This window comes from Notechis scutatus, chromosome 3 (assembly GCF_049901735.1).
Source record: "Notechis scutatus isolate UNSWTSFEM ecotype Mainland chromosome 3, rNotScu1.2, whole genome shotgun sequence".
Taxonomy (NCBI): domain Eukaryota; kingdom Metazoa; phylum Chordata; class Lepidosauria; order Squamata; family Elapidae; genus Notechis; species Notechis scutatus.
In genome coordinates this window covers 95,753,199-95,775,310 of record NC_142011.1, presented here as the reverse complement: position 1 = coordinate 95,775,310, position 22,112 = coordinate 95,753,199, and the positions used below count along the sequence as shown (strand labels likewise).

At 38.4% G+C, this 22,112-nt stretch overlaps 1 protein-coding gene across 1 annotated transcript in view; it reads right to left on the bottom strand.

Moving 5' to 3' along the window:
- KCNT2 (potassium sodium-activated channel subfamily T member 2) overlaps positions 1-22,112 on the bottom strand; it is a 255,342-nt gene that overhangs the window by 39,306 nt on the left and 193,924 nt on the right. Inside the window, exons 19-22 of the mRNA XM_087960820.1 lie at positions 17,945-18,161; positions 9,958-10,063; positions 8,132-8,304; positions 2,883-2,954 (exon numbers count right to left, since the gene is read on the bottom strand). Coding sequence (XP_087816946.1) covers positions 2,883-2,954; positions 8,132-8,304; positions 9,958-10,063; positions 17,945-18,161 — 568 coding nt within the window. The remainder of the gene's footprint in view (positions 1-2,882; positions 2,955-8,131; positions 8,305-9,957; positions 10,064-17,944; positions 18,162-22,112) is intronic.

Here is a 22,112-nt window from a genome sequence, read left to right as displayed (position 1 = left end):
ATGAAATTATATTTATCTATTACAGGGAATCCTAGATTTACGACCTTTCATTTAACTTCTGTTCAAAATTATGATGCCACTGAAAAAAGTGACTTACAGCCAGTCCTGGCACTTACAACCTTTGCAGTGTCCTTATAGTTATATGATCAAATTTTAGGCACTTGACCAGGGGTCTTCAAACTTTAAGTTTTCAGATTTGTGGACTTCAACTCCCAGATTTCTTCCTCTTGTCATGTTAGCTCAGGAATTCTGGGAGTTGAAGTCCACAGGTCTTAAACTTGCCAAGTTTGAAGACCCATGCATTTGACAAAAAGCATGTATTTACTTCAGTTGAAGCATCCCAGGGCTATATGATCACCATCTTTGATATTTCCAGAGGGTTTCAGACAAACAAAGTCAATGGGAAAGCCAGATTCGCTTAACAGTTACAGCAAAAAAGGTTGTGAAATCATATATGACTAATTTAATAACTGCATTGCTTAGCGATGGACGTTCAATTGTGGGCATGAGTTAAGGACTACCTATTAATTATACACATATTCTCTCCAGGATTAACTCACCTCCTATTTATCAATCTGAGGGAGGAGTTATAACACTGTATAGTAGTATCTCATTTAGGATGGTAAAGCAGGGGTCCCTGACCCCCGGGCCATGGACGAGTACCTTCCTGTTTTCTCTTTGGAACCAGACTGGAGGTGAGAGGCTGGTGAGCAAGTGAAGCTTCATATGTATTTGCTGCCACTCCCCAATGCTAGCATCAATACCTCAGCTCCATTTCAGAACATCAGGTATTAGATTCTCATAGGAGTGCAAACCATACTGTAAAAGGTGCTTTTTCAAGAGGCAATTGGGCTTTCTGTGTTTTCTTTGCAGATGTTTTGCTTTTCATCCAAGAAGCTAAATGTCTTCCAAGGAAAACCAGAAAGTCCAGTTGCCTCTTGAAAAAGCACCTTTGGGACAACCATGACCTGGATGACTGAGAATCTCCACAGACATCTTGCTGTAAACTGAGCATGTGAGGGATCTAGGTTGCATGCTCTTCCTGCCCACCCCACCCCAGTCCATTGAAAATTTGTCTTCCATGAAACCAGTCCCAGGCCCCCAAAAGGTTGGGGACTGTATGGTAAAGAAAAGAATAATATGGAACTTTTTTGTTAAAAGTGCCATTATGAAAGTAGAGGATTGGAAAAGCATTTCTTTTAAGTGACAATGTGTTTTGAACTATATCTCCCATTGCTTTTCTCGCTTTGTTCATTATCAACAAAATTGTTTCAAACATTTTTCTATGCATTACATCCTTTGAGTGCCCAGTTTTATCTAAAATGTATAAAATAAATTATGAGTTGCATCAAATATGTTAAGAGGCACTTTTCTTATACTAATGATCTTTGAGGAGGTACTAAAGTAAAGTGAGTTCTCTGCTGAATGTAAAATAAACCAATTAAAACTTTGGCTTGTTGCCATGTAATATATGAAACAGCTGTTGGGTACAAATATATTCTGTAATAAAAAGTATTAGAACAACCATACATAGTATCTTTCCCATCTTTGAGAAAAGTCGAAAAGATACAATTAAAAAAAACATTTTATTACAGGCTATTATAAACAAAAACAAGAAAGATACTTTAAGTTTGAGGCATGCAAAGTTAATTATGAGGAAAATAGGATAAACAGCAATCAAGTGGCAATATATTGAAGAGTTTTTCTTCTTCGGGATCATAAAAATGAAATGAGTACCTCAAAGTGAAGCATCCTGTTTGATTTATGATAAATTCTACATTATCTTAAAATAGCAGCTGCTGGTACAGCTAAAGTGTAAACTTTTGTTTTAAAATAGGTTTTTTTTAAAAAAAATCAAAAGGTTGGATTGGGGGCTCTAACTGTTTGTAGCAACTGCAATTCCAGTTTGGGTAGACCAGAGTAGTGGTGGGGATATCCTAATGCAGGGATCCCCAACCCCCGGTCCATGGACTGGCATGCCAGGAACCGGTCCATACAAACAAGCAAAGCCCCATCTGCAGGATACAGGCAGCTTGCAAAACCATACCTCCTTCAGTCCACAGAAAAAAACCTCTCCACATGGAACCAGTCCCTGGTGCCCATAAAGTGGGGGGGGGGGGCACTGTACTAATGCACAAGGAGAACAGCCAATATGCATTTTAGCTGAGTATTTTACAAACAGGGTTTATCAATTAACCCTAACCCTTGCATAAGGACTTGGAGATGAGAATTCCTTACTACACATCCAAACAATGGATCACCAGGTTCTAGAAATAATTCAGAAGTGGATGAAAGTGGAAAAATAGTGAATTAACCCAGCCCAATTCTTGTGCAAATTAAAGTTTTTTAGAAAGGTGGTTTTCCGGTCCCAAAGGTGCTTTTCCAAAAGGCAACTTGACTTTGGTTGGTTGTTTTTTTCCTTGAAGGGAAAAAGAAACAAGGAAAAAAACAAAAAAAAGCTGCCTTTTGGAAGAGCAACTTTGGGACAACCATGACTTGGATGATTGAGAATCTCCATAGACATAGTTCTCCAGTGTCTACTTAACTCAATCATTTATGGAGAGCTGATCTCAGCAGATCCATTGTGCCTACTGTGTACATATACTGTCAAACATAGAGTTACTATATACAAATGTAACAAATAAATGAATGAAGACTGAATTGCATATCAATTCAACTATAGATTACCATCTATAAAACTAGAGGCCTCTTTTTAAAAAGGAAAACTTAATAAGCAATATAAAAGGTTCAGTATGTTGAATAAGTAAGCATGCAACTATACAACTTCAAAACACTAGCACTACATCAAAGCATGCAACTACATGGTACTGCACACTACAATACATTACAATATTTAGTGCACCAAGAATCATTTTACCTACTTGTCAATAGAGCCCACCATGTAGTAAACCATTGGAAACCAACAGATTGCATCCAGAAAATGCATATCTGGCCTAAATAGCAGATGAAATTATATTTACAAAGTGAAAGATAGTATCACAAAAATTGTGTGGGTACTGGAAATTATTTAGTAGTAATTATGTTAAATACAGTTTAATTGAAAAAGTGGAAAAATCCTCTAATATTGCTAATGATTCATTTCAACAACCACGTTTGCCTTTTCAGTTTCTTCATTAGTTTGAAAAATGTTACAGCGTGTAAAACTCTGCTTGATTTCTCATACACATTTCTTCTAACAGATAAATTTTTAGAGACATTCTTACCTATTGAGAACCATTTTTTTTTTGGTGTGTGTGAAAAATCCCTTCATATATTTGGCAATTATTTAACTAATTTCTCTAACGAAGTTACGACTTCAGGAGGAAGAGAGATGTACAGGAGGTGGAGAGGGTTGGTAGTTTTAAATTTCTGGGCACTTATATCTTGGATGATCTCTCATGGACTATGAATGCTAGCATGCTTGTGATGAAGGCACAGAAGAGGCTGAACTTCCTGAGAATGCTCAGGAAGATAAATCTATCTCAGTATCTACTTCTGTCCTACTACTGCAGCACCATAGAGAGTGTCCTGACATAAGGCATTCTTGTATGGTATTGGAGCATCTCTGCAGCGGACAAAAAAGCTCTACAGAGAATCATTAAAACTGCCCAGAATATCATTGGGCTCCAGCTCCTCAGCCCTGAATGACATCTTCACATCTCACAGTTTGAGGAACTTGCACAACATTCTCAGAGACTCTTCCCATCCTGCTTACAATCTTTATGAACTGTTGCCTTCTGGCAGAAGATACAGAACAATTAAAACTCGGATCACATGTTTTCTGAATAGTTTTTATCCCAGAGCTATAATTGCACTTAACAATGAACTTAAGGCCCACCATCAATGAGCTGTTGGACAGTATTACTTGGTCTGTTGTGTGGATGCTTGTGTGTTTTAGGAGGCGGAGAATTTTGGTGGGTGGGGAGGTGTTTGGAGATTGTCATGTGTGTGCGCATATTGAGTCTGGTTTCTGGGTGTTATGTGAATTTCGTTGTATGTATACTGTGTATACACGTACAATGACAATAAAGAATTCAATTCAATGTGCACATTTCTGCCTTAAGTAAGCAGACAGACTACTTTGGCCTTGCAGGATAGGCATCCTCTGGGTTCCTTCCATTAATTCCTTCAATCAGGACCCTTGAAGCCTGCCTTCCTTGTAGCTGTGCCGGTGTTCTGGAATGAGGTGCTCCCCGAGATCAAGATGGCCCCCCATTCTGCTATTGCCCTTGGAGAGGGAGGGTGTGACCTCATCTTTCATTTCATCTGGTCTGTCACACTTGCCATCTTTTATTGATTTTGATCTACAGGAAGTCCCTGATTATAACAGTTTGTTTATTTGTGACCATTTTTCACACTTACTTGTGACCATTTACTTGTGACCATTTTTCACACTTACGACCGTTGCAGCATCTCCAGGGTCACGCGATTAAAATTCGGTTGCTTGGTAACTGATTCATATTCATGACGGTTGCAAGTGTCCTGGGGTCATGTGATCAGCTTTTTACTGCCTTCTTATAAGCAAAGTCAATGGGGAAGCCAGATTTACTTAACAACCGTGTTACTAACTTAACAACTGCAGTTAGCCACTTAACAACAGTGGCAAGAAGGGTTGTAAAATGGGCCAACATTCACTTAACAAAGTCCACCCGGTGTATCATCTTCTGCTTAGCAACAGAAATGTTGGGCTCAATTGTGTTCATAAGTAGAGGACCACCTGGAATAACTTTGTTTGATGGTTGTGAGATATCCAAAGTCATTTGGAGTTGGTTTTCAATTTGGAACAATGTACGTATGCAAATAAAAGCTACATTTGGTATTGTATAGCTGGTTGAAAAATACAAATTTGGTTATGGCAAAGAAGGCGATGTCTATTGTGCTTAGTAGCTATTATGCATGTTTTCTGGACTGGATTTCTCATTATCTCCCAATTTGGCATGGGGAGGTATTACGGATGTTTTCTTCTTTTAAAAATTGTATTAAGTTTACTTTACAGTTTAAATAACAGTTTACAAGTATTTCCTGTCTCAAAATACATTGTAGTATGGTGAGTGCAAAAAGAGCTGAATGCAATGGTACCAATTCCATGGCATTTAAGCAATAGTGAGGCACACAAATAGATATTTCTTACGCTTATGGGGATGACTAAGGAGCTTACATGTAAACCAGGGGTTCCCAACCTGGGGTGCTCGCACCCCCTGGGGGTGTGAGATGATATTCCAGGGGGTGCGAGAAAAGTCCAGGTAAATAATAGGATATTGGCTATATGTTGGCATTTTTATTTATTATGCAATGGATTAACTTTGTTTTCATTTTAGAGTTAAGTATCGTTATTTAGTGGCCGTCACATACATAGCTGAAAAGATTCAATCCTACCATATATTTAACGCGTTCAGTAGTTCCTAAAGTCTAAATTTCAGGGGGTGCGAGGTTCAAGTGAAATTTCTTTAGGGGTGTGGGGCGAAAAAAAGGTTGGGAACCACTGATGTAAACTGTATTTCTTACAAACATAAAAATGATCCCTAAAATATTTGTTATGCTGGATGTTGGATCTCATAATAATTGGTGCTGGAAGTGTTGATAAATTCCCTCCAAAAAAGAAAAAAAGGAAATACAGCTAAAAGCCATAAGGAACTATGATGAAATGCAATTAAAACTATAATAGAGAAATCATATCATATATCAAAGTTCATGTACAGTATTTAAAATATGAGCCTTAAAATTTCAATTAAACACTAGAGGGCCCTATACTTCTACCTTAAAAATATCAGTGCACAATGAGATTTGCAGTTAAACTTAGATGTAATATTAAACAGAGAGGGAGGAAGGGAGAGAGAGAGAGGGAGAACTCCTATACAAGAGAGATCCGAAACATCTACAAGAGTTGATAGATTCAAGATACCAATGATTATATATGGGAAGTCCTTGACTAATCACAGTTTGCTTAAACAACAGTTTGAATTGATGGCCTCTGAAAGTCAGTTAGAATATATACTTAAATTTATGATCATGTGTTTGCAGTTTGGGTGCTTGACATTGGCTCCCCATTTAGGACAGGTTGTGGCATTTAGGGGTCACGTGATTGCAATTTGTTATGATTTTTGCTGGTTTCTGGAAAAACTTACCATTGGTAAGGCTGGACTCGCACTTACAACCATGATAAAAATTATAGTAAAATAATTGATGACTCAATTTACAATTTACAATGACAACTTATGATGGAAATTCCATTCCCAATTTTGGCCATAAGTCGAGAACCATCTGTAGTTGGCTTTTCTGCATTATAAGGCATAAAGTAGGAATGAGCAACATTCAGGTTCATACCAGGTTTTGTACACGGCAAGGGCTACATTTCAAAAATAGGGATCCATTATTTGACATTTCAGGGATTTTAAAGAATGTGGTAAGTATATTGCAAGAACTGAAAACATGGCAATAACTACTCTAGGAACTTCAAAAGAGATGGTGATATGCTGTAGTCGTTGCACCTCTGGAATAAGAAATAAAAACCTAACCCTGTACTTTCTCTGGGTACTTAAATTGCCAGAGGTTTGTGCTAGAGAAAGGATAATCCAATCTATGCCAAAATAAATGTGAAGCAACTGGGCACATTTGAAGTGTTCAGATATAACTTTCACTAGAGACATATTGTTAATATATATTTATTGGTCCAAAATTTAAAAAAAACAAATTGACATGATGTCTGCCAAGAATGGATGAGTAGCAGAGAAAGATTTTTTAAAATCTTGACTGGAATATTTTAAAGATCCAACAATTCAGGTAAAGTTTTACAGATTTTCTTTATGATTTCATGCTACAGTGATGTCAAAATTAGATTTCTTTTTCAAGAAAATGGCATCATGATCTTTTGCTGTTTACAAAATCATCTTCAATACAACTTATTTCCAATACCAACAGGCAAGTACATACAGCCCATAGCCTGGAAAGTTACTTAAATAATTGAGGCAAAATCCCTCCAACTAAAGTAAAATAGTAGTAGTGGTAGTATGATGAGGATAGTACTAATATAATATGAAAACTTTGTTTAACTTACTTAACCTAAACAAATTTCCCCCAAAATAAGACCCGGTGGTTTTTTTTTGGTCTTATTTTCGGTGTGTGTGTTGTGTCTTTCACTGACTCACCTTGTGGCAGAGGCATCAACAGCCCCACCTAGCAGGAGCCCGCTGCTGGTTTGCGCACGTTGCCCCCTGGCTGTTTTGCTGTCAGAGGCCTGCAGAAAAGGTCTCTGCAGCTGAGAAATAGGCTCTGGACTGATGTGTACGGCACCCTCGGCCTCATGTCACCGTCAGAGGCCTTCAGGAAAGGTCTCTGCAGCTGGCAACAGAGTTCCATATCAGATGATGGCAAAATGGAGGGGGGGGGCAAAGCGCGCAAGCACTGACAAGCGGCCACAGAAGTGGGCTGTCAAGGCAAGGTAGGTGTCAGGGTGTGCAAAGCCTGGTAAATAGGGCAGTTCCACCTCCCCCCCATCCCCATTCTAGGTTATTTTTTATCCGTGCACCTCGCCCCACCTGGATTGGGCAGGTCTTAACTAGGGCTTATTTTGGGGGGTAGGGCTTATATTGGGAGCAAGTGTAAAAATCAAGGTACAGCTTACTTTTGGGGCAGGTCATATTTTTCAGGAAAACATGGTATGTATAGGAGAAAAGGAGGTGGAACTGGGGATAGAGCAAAACGTGTCATCAGTTTAGCCTCTCAGAGTCTTAAGTCTCATCCCTACTCCTGAATTCCATTGACTTTATATAGCACTAATTTAGTACTGACCATTAGCTGACCAGATTCTTGTGTATAACCTTCAATATTGTTTATATTGCAACCTACATGAATGATCCTGATTCTTTTTGCCTGATACTATGGCATCCAAAGTCATTTATCTGTAGCAAAATTATATCTCGGTATTTCAAATACTGAGTATTTCTATCTTTGATGCATAAAAAAAATTTGATATTTCTCCTATAAATGACTGTCTCCAAGTATTGGTGATGAAATCCTTCTGAATTAAAACATGTTTATTAAATTTGCTATCAATGATACATAATACATACAAAGTTCCAGTTCCAAATCTAAATATGTACCTCTGAGATAAAAGAGCAAACATTCTACTTACGGATTATCCAGCAGCAACACAATTGGATTGAGTTCTTTCTTTGGTCTGTAATAAGCCCTGAGAGGTACAATAAAGTTGTAGAGTCCATTTCCTGCAGTCTCCGCAGCAACTATAATGATTCTGTTTTTAAATCCATAAGCTTTGGCATCTTCATAGTAATTATGCTGGCATCCCTAAAATCAATTAATTAAAACAGACCCCAGAAAAGTCACAGGAAAAAATAATAGTACAATAGCTATCATCTGTTTGTTGTAAAATTTTCTTTCTTCTCAAAAAATGTTTTTAAAGTATACCTCAAAGTATAGGTATGCCTCAAAGTTTACCTACAGTAGATTGAAAGTATTTGTAGCATTTTATGTCCAGCTTTTAATTATTTAAGATATATTTAAATCTTCACTAGCTACATCTTTAAGGAAAGCCTCACATTTTAAATACTCGTGTGTGTACTATACACTAATTCCATGCTATATACATTGTCGTTATAATAAGCCTCCCCTGAAAAACATGGAAGATTTGGTTTTATATTTGCCTGGTGGGATTGGAAATGGATAGGAAGTTTATATAATCTGGCATACAGGTAATCCTAGATTTACAACCATAACTGGGACTGGAATTTCTGTTGTTAAGTGATGCGATCTAAATCATGATGTCAGATAACCACATTGCTTGGTGACAACAATCCCAGAAATCCTATTTATTGCCATAATTACAGACCCACAAGTCCTTAAGCAGGAAGAAGAGAAAGTCACAGGTAAGAAGTGCAGGTCTGCCATAATGGGCTGGCAGAGTCCCTGGGAGGCCCAGCACAGGGTGCACATGTGTTGTGGGGATGCTTTAGTCTGGCACGAGTGCAAGAATAGACTGTGACCCAGAGGCTTCTTGGTATGCCCCAGCTCTGGGGCTACAAAAAAAAAAAATGAACTGTTTCTGGAAGCCTCAGTACCCTTTCATAAAGTCAGGCCAGGCACGTCCTCCTCAGCAGCAGGAAGAAGATGTGTGAGGCAGGTTATATGAAGTACAGGATGGGAGGATTTGCAGTGAAGTAGCTGACCACAGTATGAGGCTTGAGGAGACATTTGTCAGTGGTAGCAGTAGCATTAGGACTAAAATAGAGACTGCTCAGAGGTTTTACTTGAATTTCAGCCTCAGTACTCCCCCAAGGATTGTCCTTATTCAGGGTGGATGAAAGGACATAGATAGGGGAGAGTTAAAGTGCCCATCAGTTTTAAGTTAGGTGGGCTGCCAAGTGCACATATTTTGATCATGATACAATGCAATACTGGCACTGTAACAGCCATAACTTCGCAGACCAGTTGTAAGTCCATTTTTTTCAGCACCATTGCTAATTTTGAAAATTCGCTGACTGAATGGTTGTAAGTTGAGAACTATCTGTACCAAACAAGAGAACCATAGATGAGAAAATATTTTCCTTTCTCAACTTGCATCGCCTCATGCTGAAATAAAATTGGGCTACGCTTAGCTGTATATAAGCATACAAAAGCTTAAAAAAAAACAAAATAAAGCTAGCATTTGAGTACTTTACATTGCAATTCTATTCACAACAGTCAGTGAAATTGGAACCCAGCCCAAGTTTTAAAATGAAATTCCATTTCAGCGGGAATAATACTTTAGGATGTGGGTGGATTATTCTCTTAAATTTAATATGACCACAGTGTTTTTACAGCCATACGGTTGATTTATCCAATAGAATGGTGAACAAAACCACAACTTGAAGTGACTCAGTATTAATTTTGCATTCAAAAATGTGGTTTAAGTGCTTTTCCTCTTAAAACAAATATATGCACAGCAGTATTGTATCTACATACCTTATCTAATCTCAGGCAGCAAAATGGCACTTTTTCATGGAGCAAATGGCAGAAAGTAGGAGAACTTCCTATGTAAGGTGAATAAGGGGGATAGCCTTTCAAATACCTAAAAGAAAGAAGAGTCTGATCTCATTTTTGGCATTCAACAGCATATGCACACCCGTTCCTTTTGTTTCTTTTGTCTGACACGTACAGCGACTTCTCTTTTTTAAGCAGACACTTGAGAGATACTTAACATTAAATCCTGTAACTCTAAAGCAGCATAATGTCTCTCTAAACAGCCAGTTGTTTCTCGGTGTGAAATCTCTCTCCTCTTGAACTTTCTAATGTTCAGCCATGACTCAAATAGGGATGGTGTGTATTTGTCTATACCTCCCTCTGTGTGTAATAAACTTGTTACTTTTTGGAGTACTTATTGTACCTTTTTGCTGTAACTCCTAGAAAGTCTCACTATTCTCAAATATGAGGGTTGGTTCTCTTACTAGTTATATAAGTTAAATAAGTGGCTGCATTAATGATAACATCTCCGATTGTGTGATCTAGGATTATTTATTTAGCTTTTAGCCATGCTTATTGTTTAAGGCAGTGGCCCCCAACTTTTTGGGCATCGGGGACTGGTTCCATGGAGGTTTTCCTGGAGGAGGTGTAGTTTTGCATGCTGTCTGCATCCCATGGATGGAGCTTTGCTTGTTTGTGCAGCCCAGTTGCTGCCATGCCGTGGACCAGTGGTGGTCCATGGACTGGGGATTGAGGATCTCTGGTTTAACTGGTTTAATTGTGGCTTTATTGTACGCCACCCAGTCACTTTTATCGAGAAGGGTGGCTGTTAGGGTTTGGGAATTAACCCCTAGCAGAGTATTGCAGCAGTAGTCAAGCCAGGCAGCCAAAGCGAGAGCGGAAGGGCCCCAGAGTATACACACACTGAACACAAACACTGTTTGTAGTTTAAATAGTTTTTAATCCAGTTAGAGTTTAAGCATTGTCATTCAGTCCATTAAGTCATTCACAGTATTTCCATCCAGTAAGACTCACTAGTATAGTCCAAGTTAAGAGTCCTTGCAATATCTTTATCAGCCGATAAAGATATCTTCTCCTCCTCCGGTTTCACTCTCCAGAGAAACAAACGCTGGATATTCAGCAAACAGTAGCAAACAATAACAGTTCAGTCACAGGCACTCACAGTCAGTAATCTCAGTTAGTCACAGCAAGACACAGTTAGTCGCAGCAGCACACAGTTACAGACAGACAGTAAGCTTTCCAGCTTCTAATGCTTCCTTATATTGTAACTTCTAACCGCACCCTTAATCGGCTAATTGCCTGCTGCATTGTGTTTAAAGTGATAAACACTTAAACCATGATATCTAAGTTTTATATATTTATTCACCCAAACCATATTAGGTATCAATGTTATACCTAACATACTCCCTTTTGGGTGAAATAAATATATAATACCTTACAATCTAACCCCATATTTTTCACAACTCTCCTGGTGCTTACTGGCACCTTGGGCTTTAGTAAAATTATCAGCTAAATTGTCCTCCGACATACAGTACTCTAGCTGAATCATCTTACTTCTTACAGATTGTCTCACGTTTAGGTATCTTAGATCTGTATGCTTGCTCCTTGTTTTTACTCCAATATTTGTGGCCATTTGAATTGCTGCCTGATTATCTTCATGAATAATTATAGGATAATCTACAGTTATACCTATATCAATTAACATTTGTTTATACATTATTAATTCTGTACATAACAATGATAAACAGGAGAATTCTGCCTCCATAGTAGACAAACTTATATGCTGTTGTCTTATTGACTTCCAGCCTATTAATGTCTTACCCAGCATTATGGCTGTTCCTGAAGTCGACTTTCTAGTGTCTCTTTCTGATGCAAAGCTAGCATCTGCATAAGCACTCAAAATTAAATCACCCTTTGGTTCTAAATACAATGAATAATTCATTGTCTTTTAAGATATCTTAATATCCTCTTAGCTGCATTCCAGTGTCTTTCACATGGTGCAGAATTGAATCTAGCCAACTGATTCACACAGTACGATATATCTGGTCTAGACCAATTACTAATATAACTCAAACTACCAATTAAAGATTGATAAATCACCTTATCAAACTCCGGGCTTTGTACATCAGTGTTGCTAAACTCCTGACTCATTGGAGTCTTAGCTGGCTTACAAAGCTCCATCTTGTAATCTTTTAGTAATTTGCTTATCTTATCTTCCTGAGATATCTTAAAACCTTTCCTTGTTTTATTTATATTCAAACCGAGATACTTCTTTATCTCCCCTAATTGCTTGATCTTTATTCTCTTTCCTAATGATGCTATTATTTTATTTGCTTCATCATTAGTTTCAGTAATCAAAGCAATATCATCTGTGAATAGTAATAATAATGATACTTTCCCATTTGTCTCCCTCTTAAACAGACATGGATCGGCTAAACCAGCTTTAAATCCTATATTGTTAAGTTCATTTACAATATACTGGTTCCATTCATAGCCTGATTGTTTTAGACCATAGAGGCTTTTCTTTAACAACCAACAATCATTATTATCCTTATTTTCACTTTTAATACCAACAGGTTTTTTCATATAAATAGTATGTTTTAATGGGGCGTGCAAGTAAGCAGTTTCCACATCTAAATGGTTAACTATATAGTTTTTACTAGCTGCCCACACTAAAGCTGCTCTCAAGGTTGCTGCCTTAAGACTAGGTGCAAACACCTCATCGTAATCATTAGCATTCTGCCTAAAACCTTGGGCTACTAACCTTGCCTTATGGATTAAATTACCATCCTTATCTGTTTTTACCTTAAATATCCATTTGCAGCCAATGGATTTCTTTCCTACAGGTAATTTGGCATTTTCATACACCTTCATATCTCTTAATGAATTCAGTTCCTTATTCATTGCTGCATACCATTTTCTTTTTCCTTATTAGGATACTTTTTAATTTCTTCTACAGAATTAGGAACTTGATTAATCTGACACACTGTGTTAGCCTGGTACCTATCAGGCGGTCTAGATATACGTGTAGTTCTTCTGGGAATTACAGGGCTTACAGGAGGACTTTCTTGAACTACTGCCTGTTCATCTTCCTCATCCTGTTCAGCTATTGAATCTGTTTCTTCCTTTATGGGCACTATTTCATCCTGTATTTGTCTCTTTACTTTATTTTTAAAATTACAGGGATAACTAATGGGATTTCTATAGGATTCAATAATTACATCTTTATTGGCATCCTGTTCTAATTTCTCCCATCCTTCATGTTCTAGAAATTGGGCACTAGCACTACATAATACTTTAGATGTGCCTTTCTCCCAAAATCTATATGCCCTATGGTTTGCCTGATAACCAACGAAGAAAAATCTTTTAGCTCTATGTTGCCCCTTTTTTTCTGAGTTGTGCAGGAATATGCACCCATGCTGGTGCACCAAATGTGTGCAGGTAACTTAGATCAGGTTTCCTGCCATGCCACCTGGTGAATGGTATTTCACCTGTTGTTGTATTAACAACGTTGTTCAATATGTTATTAGCACACATTGTAGCCTCCCCACAAAGAATCAGGTAACCCAGAATCATTTAACATTGTTCTAACCATTGCCTGTAGTGTTTGGCCTCTTCTTTCAATAAAAGCGTTATGTTCTGGCCTGTATGGAGCAGACTTCTTATGCTCTATTCCAGCTATCTTAAGTCTGTTCTGGAATTTGTTATTAATAAATTCCGTGCCATTATCTGTCACCAGGGTTATCAGTTGTCGTTTAGACTTTCTTTCAGCAAACCTAAGCCAATTGAAAAAATGTTGATATGTTTCAGTTTTGCTTTTCATTAAATAGCAAAACCCATATCTAGAATAATGGTCCATAATGCTCAGTATATATCTAGCACCTCCCATACTGGGTTTCTTTGGACCTATTATGTCTGCAAATACTACTTCTAAAGGTTCTTTTGTTTTGAAACCATTTAACCTATTTGCAGGCAATACTTTGCTCTTATCTTCACAGCAAACATTACAACGCAAATATTTATCACAAGGTTTTAACCTTATTCCTTCAGATAACTCAACTGTACGTTTTAGCATTTTAAAATTTACATGCCCCAAACGCCTATGCAATAAATGGATACATTCTTCATGAGGCTTTATATTATTAAATACAGTATGTGCCTCCCCTTTCTTACTATTATCTAAGACATATAATGTTCCATTTAAAGCTGCAGTTACCCTTTTGTTATCTTTTTCAATTATGCAATTATTATCTTTAAAAGTAATTACATAACCTAATTTATCTAATACCCTTACTGAAAGCAAATTAAACTTTAGTTGCGGTACATACAACATTTTTATATCCTGGTTTATGTACGGACAACGTGCAAAACCTTGACCTTTCGCTTTCAGGTTCCAGCCATTGGCAAGAGATATATGTTGAGAACTTGTAGACATTTTTATAAATTTTGTCTTATCTCTTGTGATGCAGTGGGATGCGCCACTGTCAACCACCCATAAATTATTCTTCACATCAGAGTTGCTAAACATGGCTAGTTCAAATGCTTTCTTTGGCTTTTTTACATTCTGGCTTTTTCTTTTTGCAGAACCTTGCCAAATGTCCTCTGCCTCCACAATTAAAACACTTTTTAATTGTGTATGCCGTTGAAGATAAATTCTCTTCTTCCGGTGCTTTATTTTTCTTTGCTGGTTTCTTTCAAGCTTTGAAGATAATTTCTCTTCTTTCTTATCTTCTCTCAGCTCGTCACGCTCACGCCTTCTTCTGGCTTCTTCTAGTAGCCTGCCTGTAATCTCGGTTAATGAGAGGCTTTCTTTTGGCAATACCTCTAACGAAGTCACATAGTCATCATAGCTTTGATCTAATGAAGATAATATTATGTAGACTTGTTGCAGTTCATTAAATATAAGCTCTTTTTCTTGCAAATCTTGAAAAATGCTCTTCATACAGTTTAAATGAACTAACATATCTCCATTCCTCTGAAGATGCGTTCGAAAAAGCTTCCGTGTAAGATTTATATGTGCTCCTACACTGTCCCGAACATAAATCTTCCTGAGGTTCTCCCAGCAGTTTGCAGCATTTTCTTCTCCACGAATATGGACAAGCTGCTGATCACAGAGAGTCAGTCCTATGATGCATAAAGCCTGCTCATTCTTCAGTTTAAAGTCTTGTAACTTTTCTTTATCATCATCATTAGCAGGATCCCAGCTACTCACATCTGGTGGGTTTGCTATAATGTCCCACAAACCTTCTCTGCGTAGAAGTAAACTACATTTCATTGACCATGAAACATAGTTTGTTCCATCCAGCCTGGATATCATGGACAGTTGTGACAAATTTACTTGTGCCATTGCTCTTCAGATATTTTGACTATTTTAAACTAATTAAAACAGTTTGTTTTTACAGTAATGTGCAACTCACACCAACTCTCTCTGCTATATCCTGGTTAGTTAGACTATGCTGCTGGGCCCATAACCAATGTTAGGGTTTGGGAATTAACCCCTAGCAGAGTATTGCAGCAGTAGTCAAGCCAGGCAGCCAAAGCGAGAGCGGAAGGGCCCCAGAGTATACACACACTGAACACAAACACTGTTTGTAGTTTAAATAGTTTTTAATCCAGTTAGAGTTTAAGCATTGTCATTCAGTCCATTAAGTCATTCACAGTATTTCCATCCAGTAAGACTCACTAGTATAGTCCAAGTTAAGAGTCCTTGCAATATCTTTATCAGCCGATAAAGATATCTTCTCCTCCTCCGGTTTCACTCTCCAGAGAAACAAACGCTGGATATTCAGCAAACAGTAGCAAACAATAACAGTTCAGTCACAGGCACTCACAGTCAGTAATCTCAGTTAGTCACAGCAAGACACAGTTAGTCGCAGCAGCACACAGTTACAGACAGACAGTAAGCTTTCCAGCTTCTAATGCTTCCTTATATTGTAACTTCTAACCGCACCCTTAATCGGCTAATTGCCTGCTGCATTGTGTTTAAAGTGATAAACACTTAAACCATGATATCTAAGTTTTATATATTTATTCACCCAAACCATATTAGGTATCAATGTTATACCTAACAGTGGCCATAAAAAACTGATACATAAATAAAAATATATGATAATATAACGCCTAAGGTGGCCTTATTTTGCATTGATTGAGACACTTTGGGTTGCAAAGGTCACAGCGTTGAAATCAAGTGGGAGGGTCTGGTTTAAGCAACCTAGTGTGTCTCCCTGTGGGTTGTGTGGTATCACCTCATAGGTTCACTCAGCACTTGCAAAAGCTTCTGCACACAGCAGCATTTTTTGCACATGCACAGAAGTCCCTTCTGCTTTTGCAAGCACCAAGGGAGGCTGTAAAAGGAGCCTTGGAAAACGATCACCAATAACAACATTTCTAGAGGCGTTTTGCTGAATCCTTTGTCAAACCAAAACAATTTATTCAGTATTTACACCAGCATAAGAGTTACCCTGATTCCAATACAATTGCACCTGTGCTTGGTCGTTGTCATGAAGTACTATGTAACTGAATGGAATTTGAGTGTCTTTTCATTTTATATTTTAATTTCAGTTATACACTGTAAAAACGGAATTATTTTATACTGTAAACTGAATGTATTGTAAAAGGGGGCACAAGGGCACAGCTTGCTTGTCATGCTGAGCTTGTCAGCTAGAAAACTGTCCATTTGGTTTGAGACCCAAGCACTGCACGACAGGGTGAGCGCCTATTACTTGCCCCAGCTTCTGCCCACCTAGCAGTTCGAAAGCCTGCAAAGGTCAGTAGATAAATAGATACCACTTTTGGTGGGAAGGTAACAGAATTCTGTGCACCTCAGCATATAGTCATGCTGGCCACATGACCATGGAAAGAATCTTCATCCAATGCCGGGTCTCTCAGCTAAGAAACAAAGACGAGCATTGTCCCTTAGAGTTAGATATGTCTGGACAAGGGAAACCTTTATTTTTTACTTTATTGTGAACTATAAAAGTATTATATGGCTTTGCTGCTGTTTCTCATTGTTTCTTAATTTCATCTTGTTACTATCAGACCCTTCAGACTACGTCTGCACAACATATGGCATCAGTGTTTTTTTTTAAAAAAATTAATACATTCACTGTGGCCACTCTGATGTTGCCACTGCTCTGCTAGTCAGAAAACAGCTGGTTTCTGTGTCAGATTGCGGCTGATGAGGGGATTTTTAATTCATCAATGTGGTCCATTCCCCATTACGGATTGCGTAGGCCTACTTTAACTCAAGCACAAGCAGTCCTTGTTTAGCAATTGTTCAGAGTTATGGCAATGATGAAAAAGTAAATTTGTGGTCATTTCAGGAGTGTAAAGCAAGCAAAAACTGAATTAAGATCACAAGCACAGTCGCGGTTTCACTAGGGGCCCCTTCATTTAACAACTGAACAGCTAATCATGATTGTGGTTGCTAAATGAGACTACTTGTATATATTGTGGGGCTATCAACTCTCAAAACGACTTTAGCTGAAGCCATATTCTTTTTACTTTGTTTCTAAGTTGCCATGCATATGGGCGGAGGGAGGAACTATGGGGATGGAATAATTTCCTCCCAGGTGCTAGACATAACAGCAATAAAACCTGTGCAAATCAAGGTTGTCTCAATGAGAGCTCATAACAGCTGGAGGGAGTAGCTGAGTAGTCTGCCATCTATCTGGTTGGTCAACATGACCAGTGACACTAGGGGTGGGTGGGTGATACCTATATCTTTTATTATACTGGGAAATATTTAGAGTTGGATTTACATGTGAATGTGCCGATATGACGTACCCAATAAAATGGATTATTGAGAAAGCTACAGTCTCAAAATCTTGAATTGATTGGGACCACTACTCGGTACCATGACAGGAGCTATCTGGAGATGTCTTAAATGAACTCTGCAACAAGCTACTAATTTCCCTTTTCTGCATTGTTGTGTTTAAAAACATATTCACTTAAAGTGCACTTTACATACTCCAGACCATTCAACACTTCTTCATCAGAGGGTGTGGCTTCATCTTCGAACTGATCATTTAAGATATCACAGCTATGAAGTGCCGAAGTGTCTGCAACCTCCAGAACAGGTGCAATGCTTGGCCTTCTGCCCGTTTTAGGTGCTTCTGAAGGAAGAGTTAATGTAGCTGCATTTGGAGATCTACAGCCTGTATCTTGCAAATCTATAGCAACGGTACCTGGGGGCAGAAGGAAACAGACGAAAATGAAAATGATTTAGGATTTGAAGGGAGGAGGGAGAGCCATATCAGCATACTGTAAATGACGTACTCTTCCATCTCTTCATAAATGACTTAGATGAGGGAATAGAAGGGGAAACTCATCAAATTTGCAGATGACACTAAGCTGGCAGGAATAGCCAACACCCCAGAAAAAAAAAGCTTGGGATCCAAAAAGATCTTGACAGACTTTTGAACAATGTCCCCTATCCAACAACATGTAATTTAATGTGGAGAAAAGCAAGGTTTTAACCTAGCCAGGAAAAACCAAAGGCATAAGTACAGAGTAGGCGAAACCTGGCTTAAAAACAGTAACTGTGAGAGGGACCTTGGAGTCCTAGTGTACTATCATTTAAACATGAGCCAGCAGTGGACAGCAGCAGCCAAAAAAGCTTATACAACCCTTGGTTGTATCAACAGAGGCTTAAAATCAAATTTGTGATGAGAAGTATTTGTACCGCTTTATAAATACTGCATCCAGTTTTTGGTTACCACATTACAAAAAAGATGTTGAGACTTTGGAAAAGGTCAAAGAACAGCAACTAAGATGATTAAAGGCCTGGAGACAAAAACATGTGAAGAACAGTTGCAGGAATTGGGTATGGCCAGAAGGACTAAGGGTGACATGTGGGTCTTCCATAAAGAATAAGGGGTCAACTTCAGTGATGGGATTCAAAAATTGTTACTACTGGTTCTCTGGGCATGGCTTGGTGGGTGTGACGTGGCTTGGTGGGCGTGGCAGGGGAAGGATACTGTAAAATCTCCATTCCCACCCCAATCCAGGGGAAGAATACTGTAAAATCTCCATTCCCACCCCACTCCAGGGGAAGGATGCTGTAAAATCTCTATTCCCACCCTACTAACCTGCTTTCCAGCTTCCTTCTCCTGTGCAGGGCAACAAAAGAAAACCCAGCCGATCAGCTGGGACTTGGGAGGCAGAGAAAAGATGGAGAGGGGCCAGTCAGAAGTGATATTTCAAACTACTCAAAATTTCCGCTACTGGTTCTCCGAACTACTCAAAATTTCTGCTACCGGTTCTCCAAAACTAGTCAGAACCTGCTGAATATCACCTCTGGTCAACTTATTTTCCAAAGGTCCAGAAGGCAAGACAAGAAACAATGGATGGAAACTAATAAGGAAGAGAAACAACCTGGTATTAACCAGAAACTTCCCAACAGTGAGGATCAACCAGTAGAACAGCTTGTTTTCAGAAGTTGTAGGGGCTTCATCACTGGACTTTTTTTTTTTAAAGACTGGACAGCCACCTATCTGAAATGATATAGTGTCTCCTGCTTGAGCAGAAGTTGGATTAGAAGACCTCCAAGGTCCCTTCCAGCTCTATTCTGTTTGATTGAGATGTGACCATGAAAATTAAAAAGCCTAGCAAGGAGGAATGTACAAGATTTGAAATGCTAACAAACCTGGATGCAAAGTTTATTTTGAATATTTAGAGCTGGAAGCAAAAAAAAACCATCTGAGTGTTTTGTTTCAAATTCAGAACAAAAATATACCCTCTTTTAAACAATGTGATTGGACCTTAGATTTGTTGCTTGTGATTGGGTTCTTTCTGAGTTTTTCCTCCTTCCACACTATAACAAGTATAGCAGCAAAAACTAGTCAATACTTGTGGCTTAGACTGAGTGGTATGATATGCGGGCGGGGTGGGATGTTGTGGCAGACCAACTATTGCTAAGCATATGGCTCTCCAAAAAAAGAGCCATTTTAATAGGCAGGAAAAAAATCTATTTACAGCTGCTTCCCTGTAGATAAACTGTTATTGTTTTTTTTTAAACCCTTTGCTGAGAAGAAGAGACATATGGATAGGTTCAAAGAGCCTAGGAAAGAAAATAGGTAATGGAAGGAAAAGGAAGACAAGTATATGAATTCAGATTGCACCTAAGCTGCCTATTATTAATAGCACTAGTATTGATCCAACTTAGAATTAAGGAGAAATTTCCTGAGAGAAAAAACAATTAATCAGTGGAATGGCTTGCCTTCAAAAGTTGTGGGTGCTCCAACACTGTAAGTTTTTAATAAAAGAATATTTGTCCAGAATGTTACAGGGTCTCCTGCTCAAGCAGAGGGTTAGACTAGAAGACCTTCAAGGTCCCTTCCAACTCCATTATTCTATATTCAGTATGATTACATGATGTAAGCTTTTTCTAAGCAATACTGTTTTATTGCAATTGACTGATAGTGATTTGGTCAATCGATGGTGTTCAAATAGTGTTCCAGTTGCTTTGGGATTGCACCTAAGCTGCCTATTATTAATAGCACTAGTATTGAAAATATTTAAAAAATTCCTAAATAAATATTTGAAGTAATCATAGTCCATCAAATGTATGAGAAGAAAAGTATATGGTGATCAAGGTATAGGACTTTTATTTTTCCTTGAAGTTGCTGATATACTCAGCTGCCAGTTTAGTGAGTCTCCAAGGCCTTGCAGGTGGGCTGGAGCTATCTGAAGTGCACCATCTGAGACTGGAGATTATTGGCTGTGGGCAAGCAATATTGGAAGGGAGGGGGTGGCATTGTTGGGCCCCTGCCACTGACAACATTTGTTCCTTCTGCTTGTTTGCAAATTCCATCCTCTATCTTTTATGACCCCCATTCTCAGCTCACTTGAATGGTCATCACATAAAGACTGACACAGCAGCAACAAAAAACTTCTTGGATCAGTCAGGGGAGCAGCTACCACCAGAGCCAAGAAGGACAGAGTATGGGAGACAACAAACAGAAGAATAAGCTGGAGAATTCCCAGAAACAGAGCTTGCTTGGAGAAGCAAGCATACAATCATCCAAGAAGAGAAGCAAGGAAAAACCAAGATGGAGATGGATGAGTAAAAACACTGATGCTGGGTGAAGTCAGTGGAATATCTCACTGACCAGGCTGTTAGATAGGTCAACAATAGAATGAAGTCTTACACAAGACATGTGTAACTGAACCTCATCCCTTAACAACATTATTATTAACAACATTAAGATTATCACTCTTACCCTTAAGTACTTTCCCTTGAGACAATATGTCATTGTTAAATGCCTTAGCTCAGGGAGTGGCTTAAGTAACAGAAGACTGTTTATTACTGAGAGACTGTAATTCCAGAAGAGAAAAAGTAAACCCTATTTTATTTGTGTTATATTTCAAGTTAATCCTTGTTCAGAGAAATCTCCCATGAGTAAGGAAAAGGATACAAATAAACGTGTCCTTTGACAGGATTATTCACTGCTTCTGTCTCCATCCTTTGCGAAATAACCTACCGCAATATAGACAATGTGCTGACATCTCCTTCATTTTGCTAGTAACTGCAAAGCCTGAAAAATCCCCTTAATTATGATTTCATTTTCTGTAATGTGTCTGCTCATCAGGAAGGAATTCCTCAGAATGGGAGAGTGAACAATAAAATCAGTTTAATATTTGATTCAGTAACATGGAAACTTGGGCTGATGGAATGAAAAGCAAGCACCATTTCGGTTATTTAAATGGAAGTTTCAGTATTCCATTTCTACTGTTCTCCCCAACTCTACTTCATTGGGTATATTAATTGAAGAACACTAAAAATTTGTATTTTAAGTTTATTTCAGTTCTAAAACTGTCATCCTTCTCAGGTAGACCAGGCAGGAAATACAACCAGATGGACTAATTCTGCTTTATTGTAAGGCTACCTTAACATAATTTTGCAAGACTGAAGGTACAAATTTCTTACCGTCTCTTTTACAGCCTGAGAAGTTAGAGAACTTCCTTTCTGACTCTCTTTTTCTGCCTATTATCCTCTCTTATTTAACATTCCCTAGGCAGCATCTCTTCCCCTCCCCTCCCCCTCCCTCAAGGTATTTTTCACATACCAGGGATCTTCAAACTTGGCAACTTTAAGACTTGAGGATTTCAACTCCCAGAATTCCTCATGCTGGCTG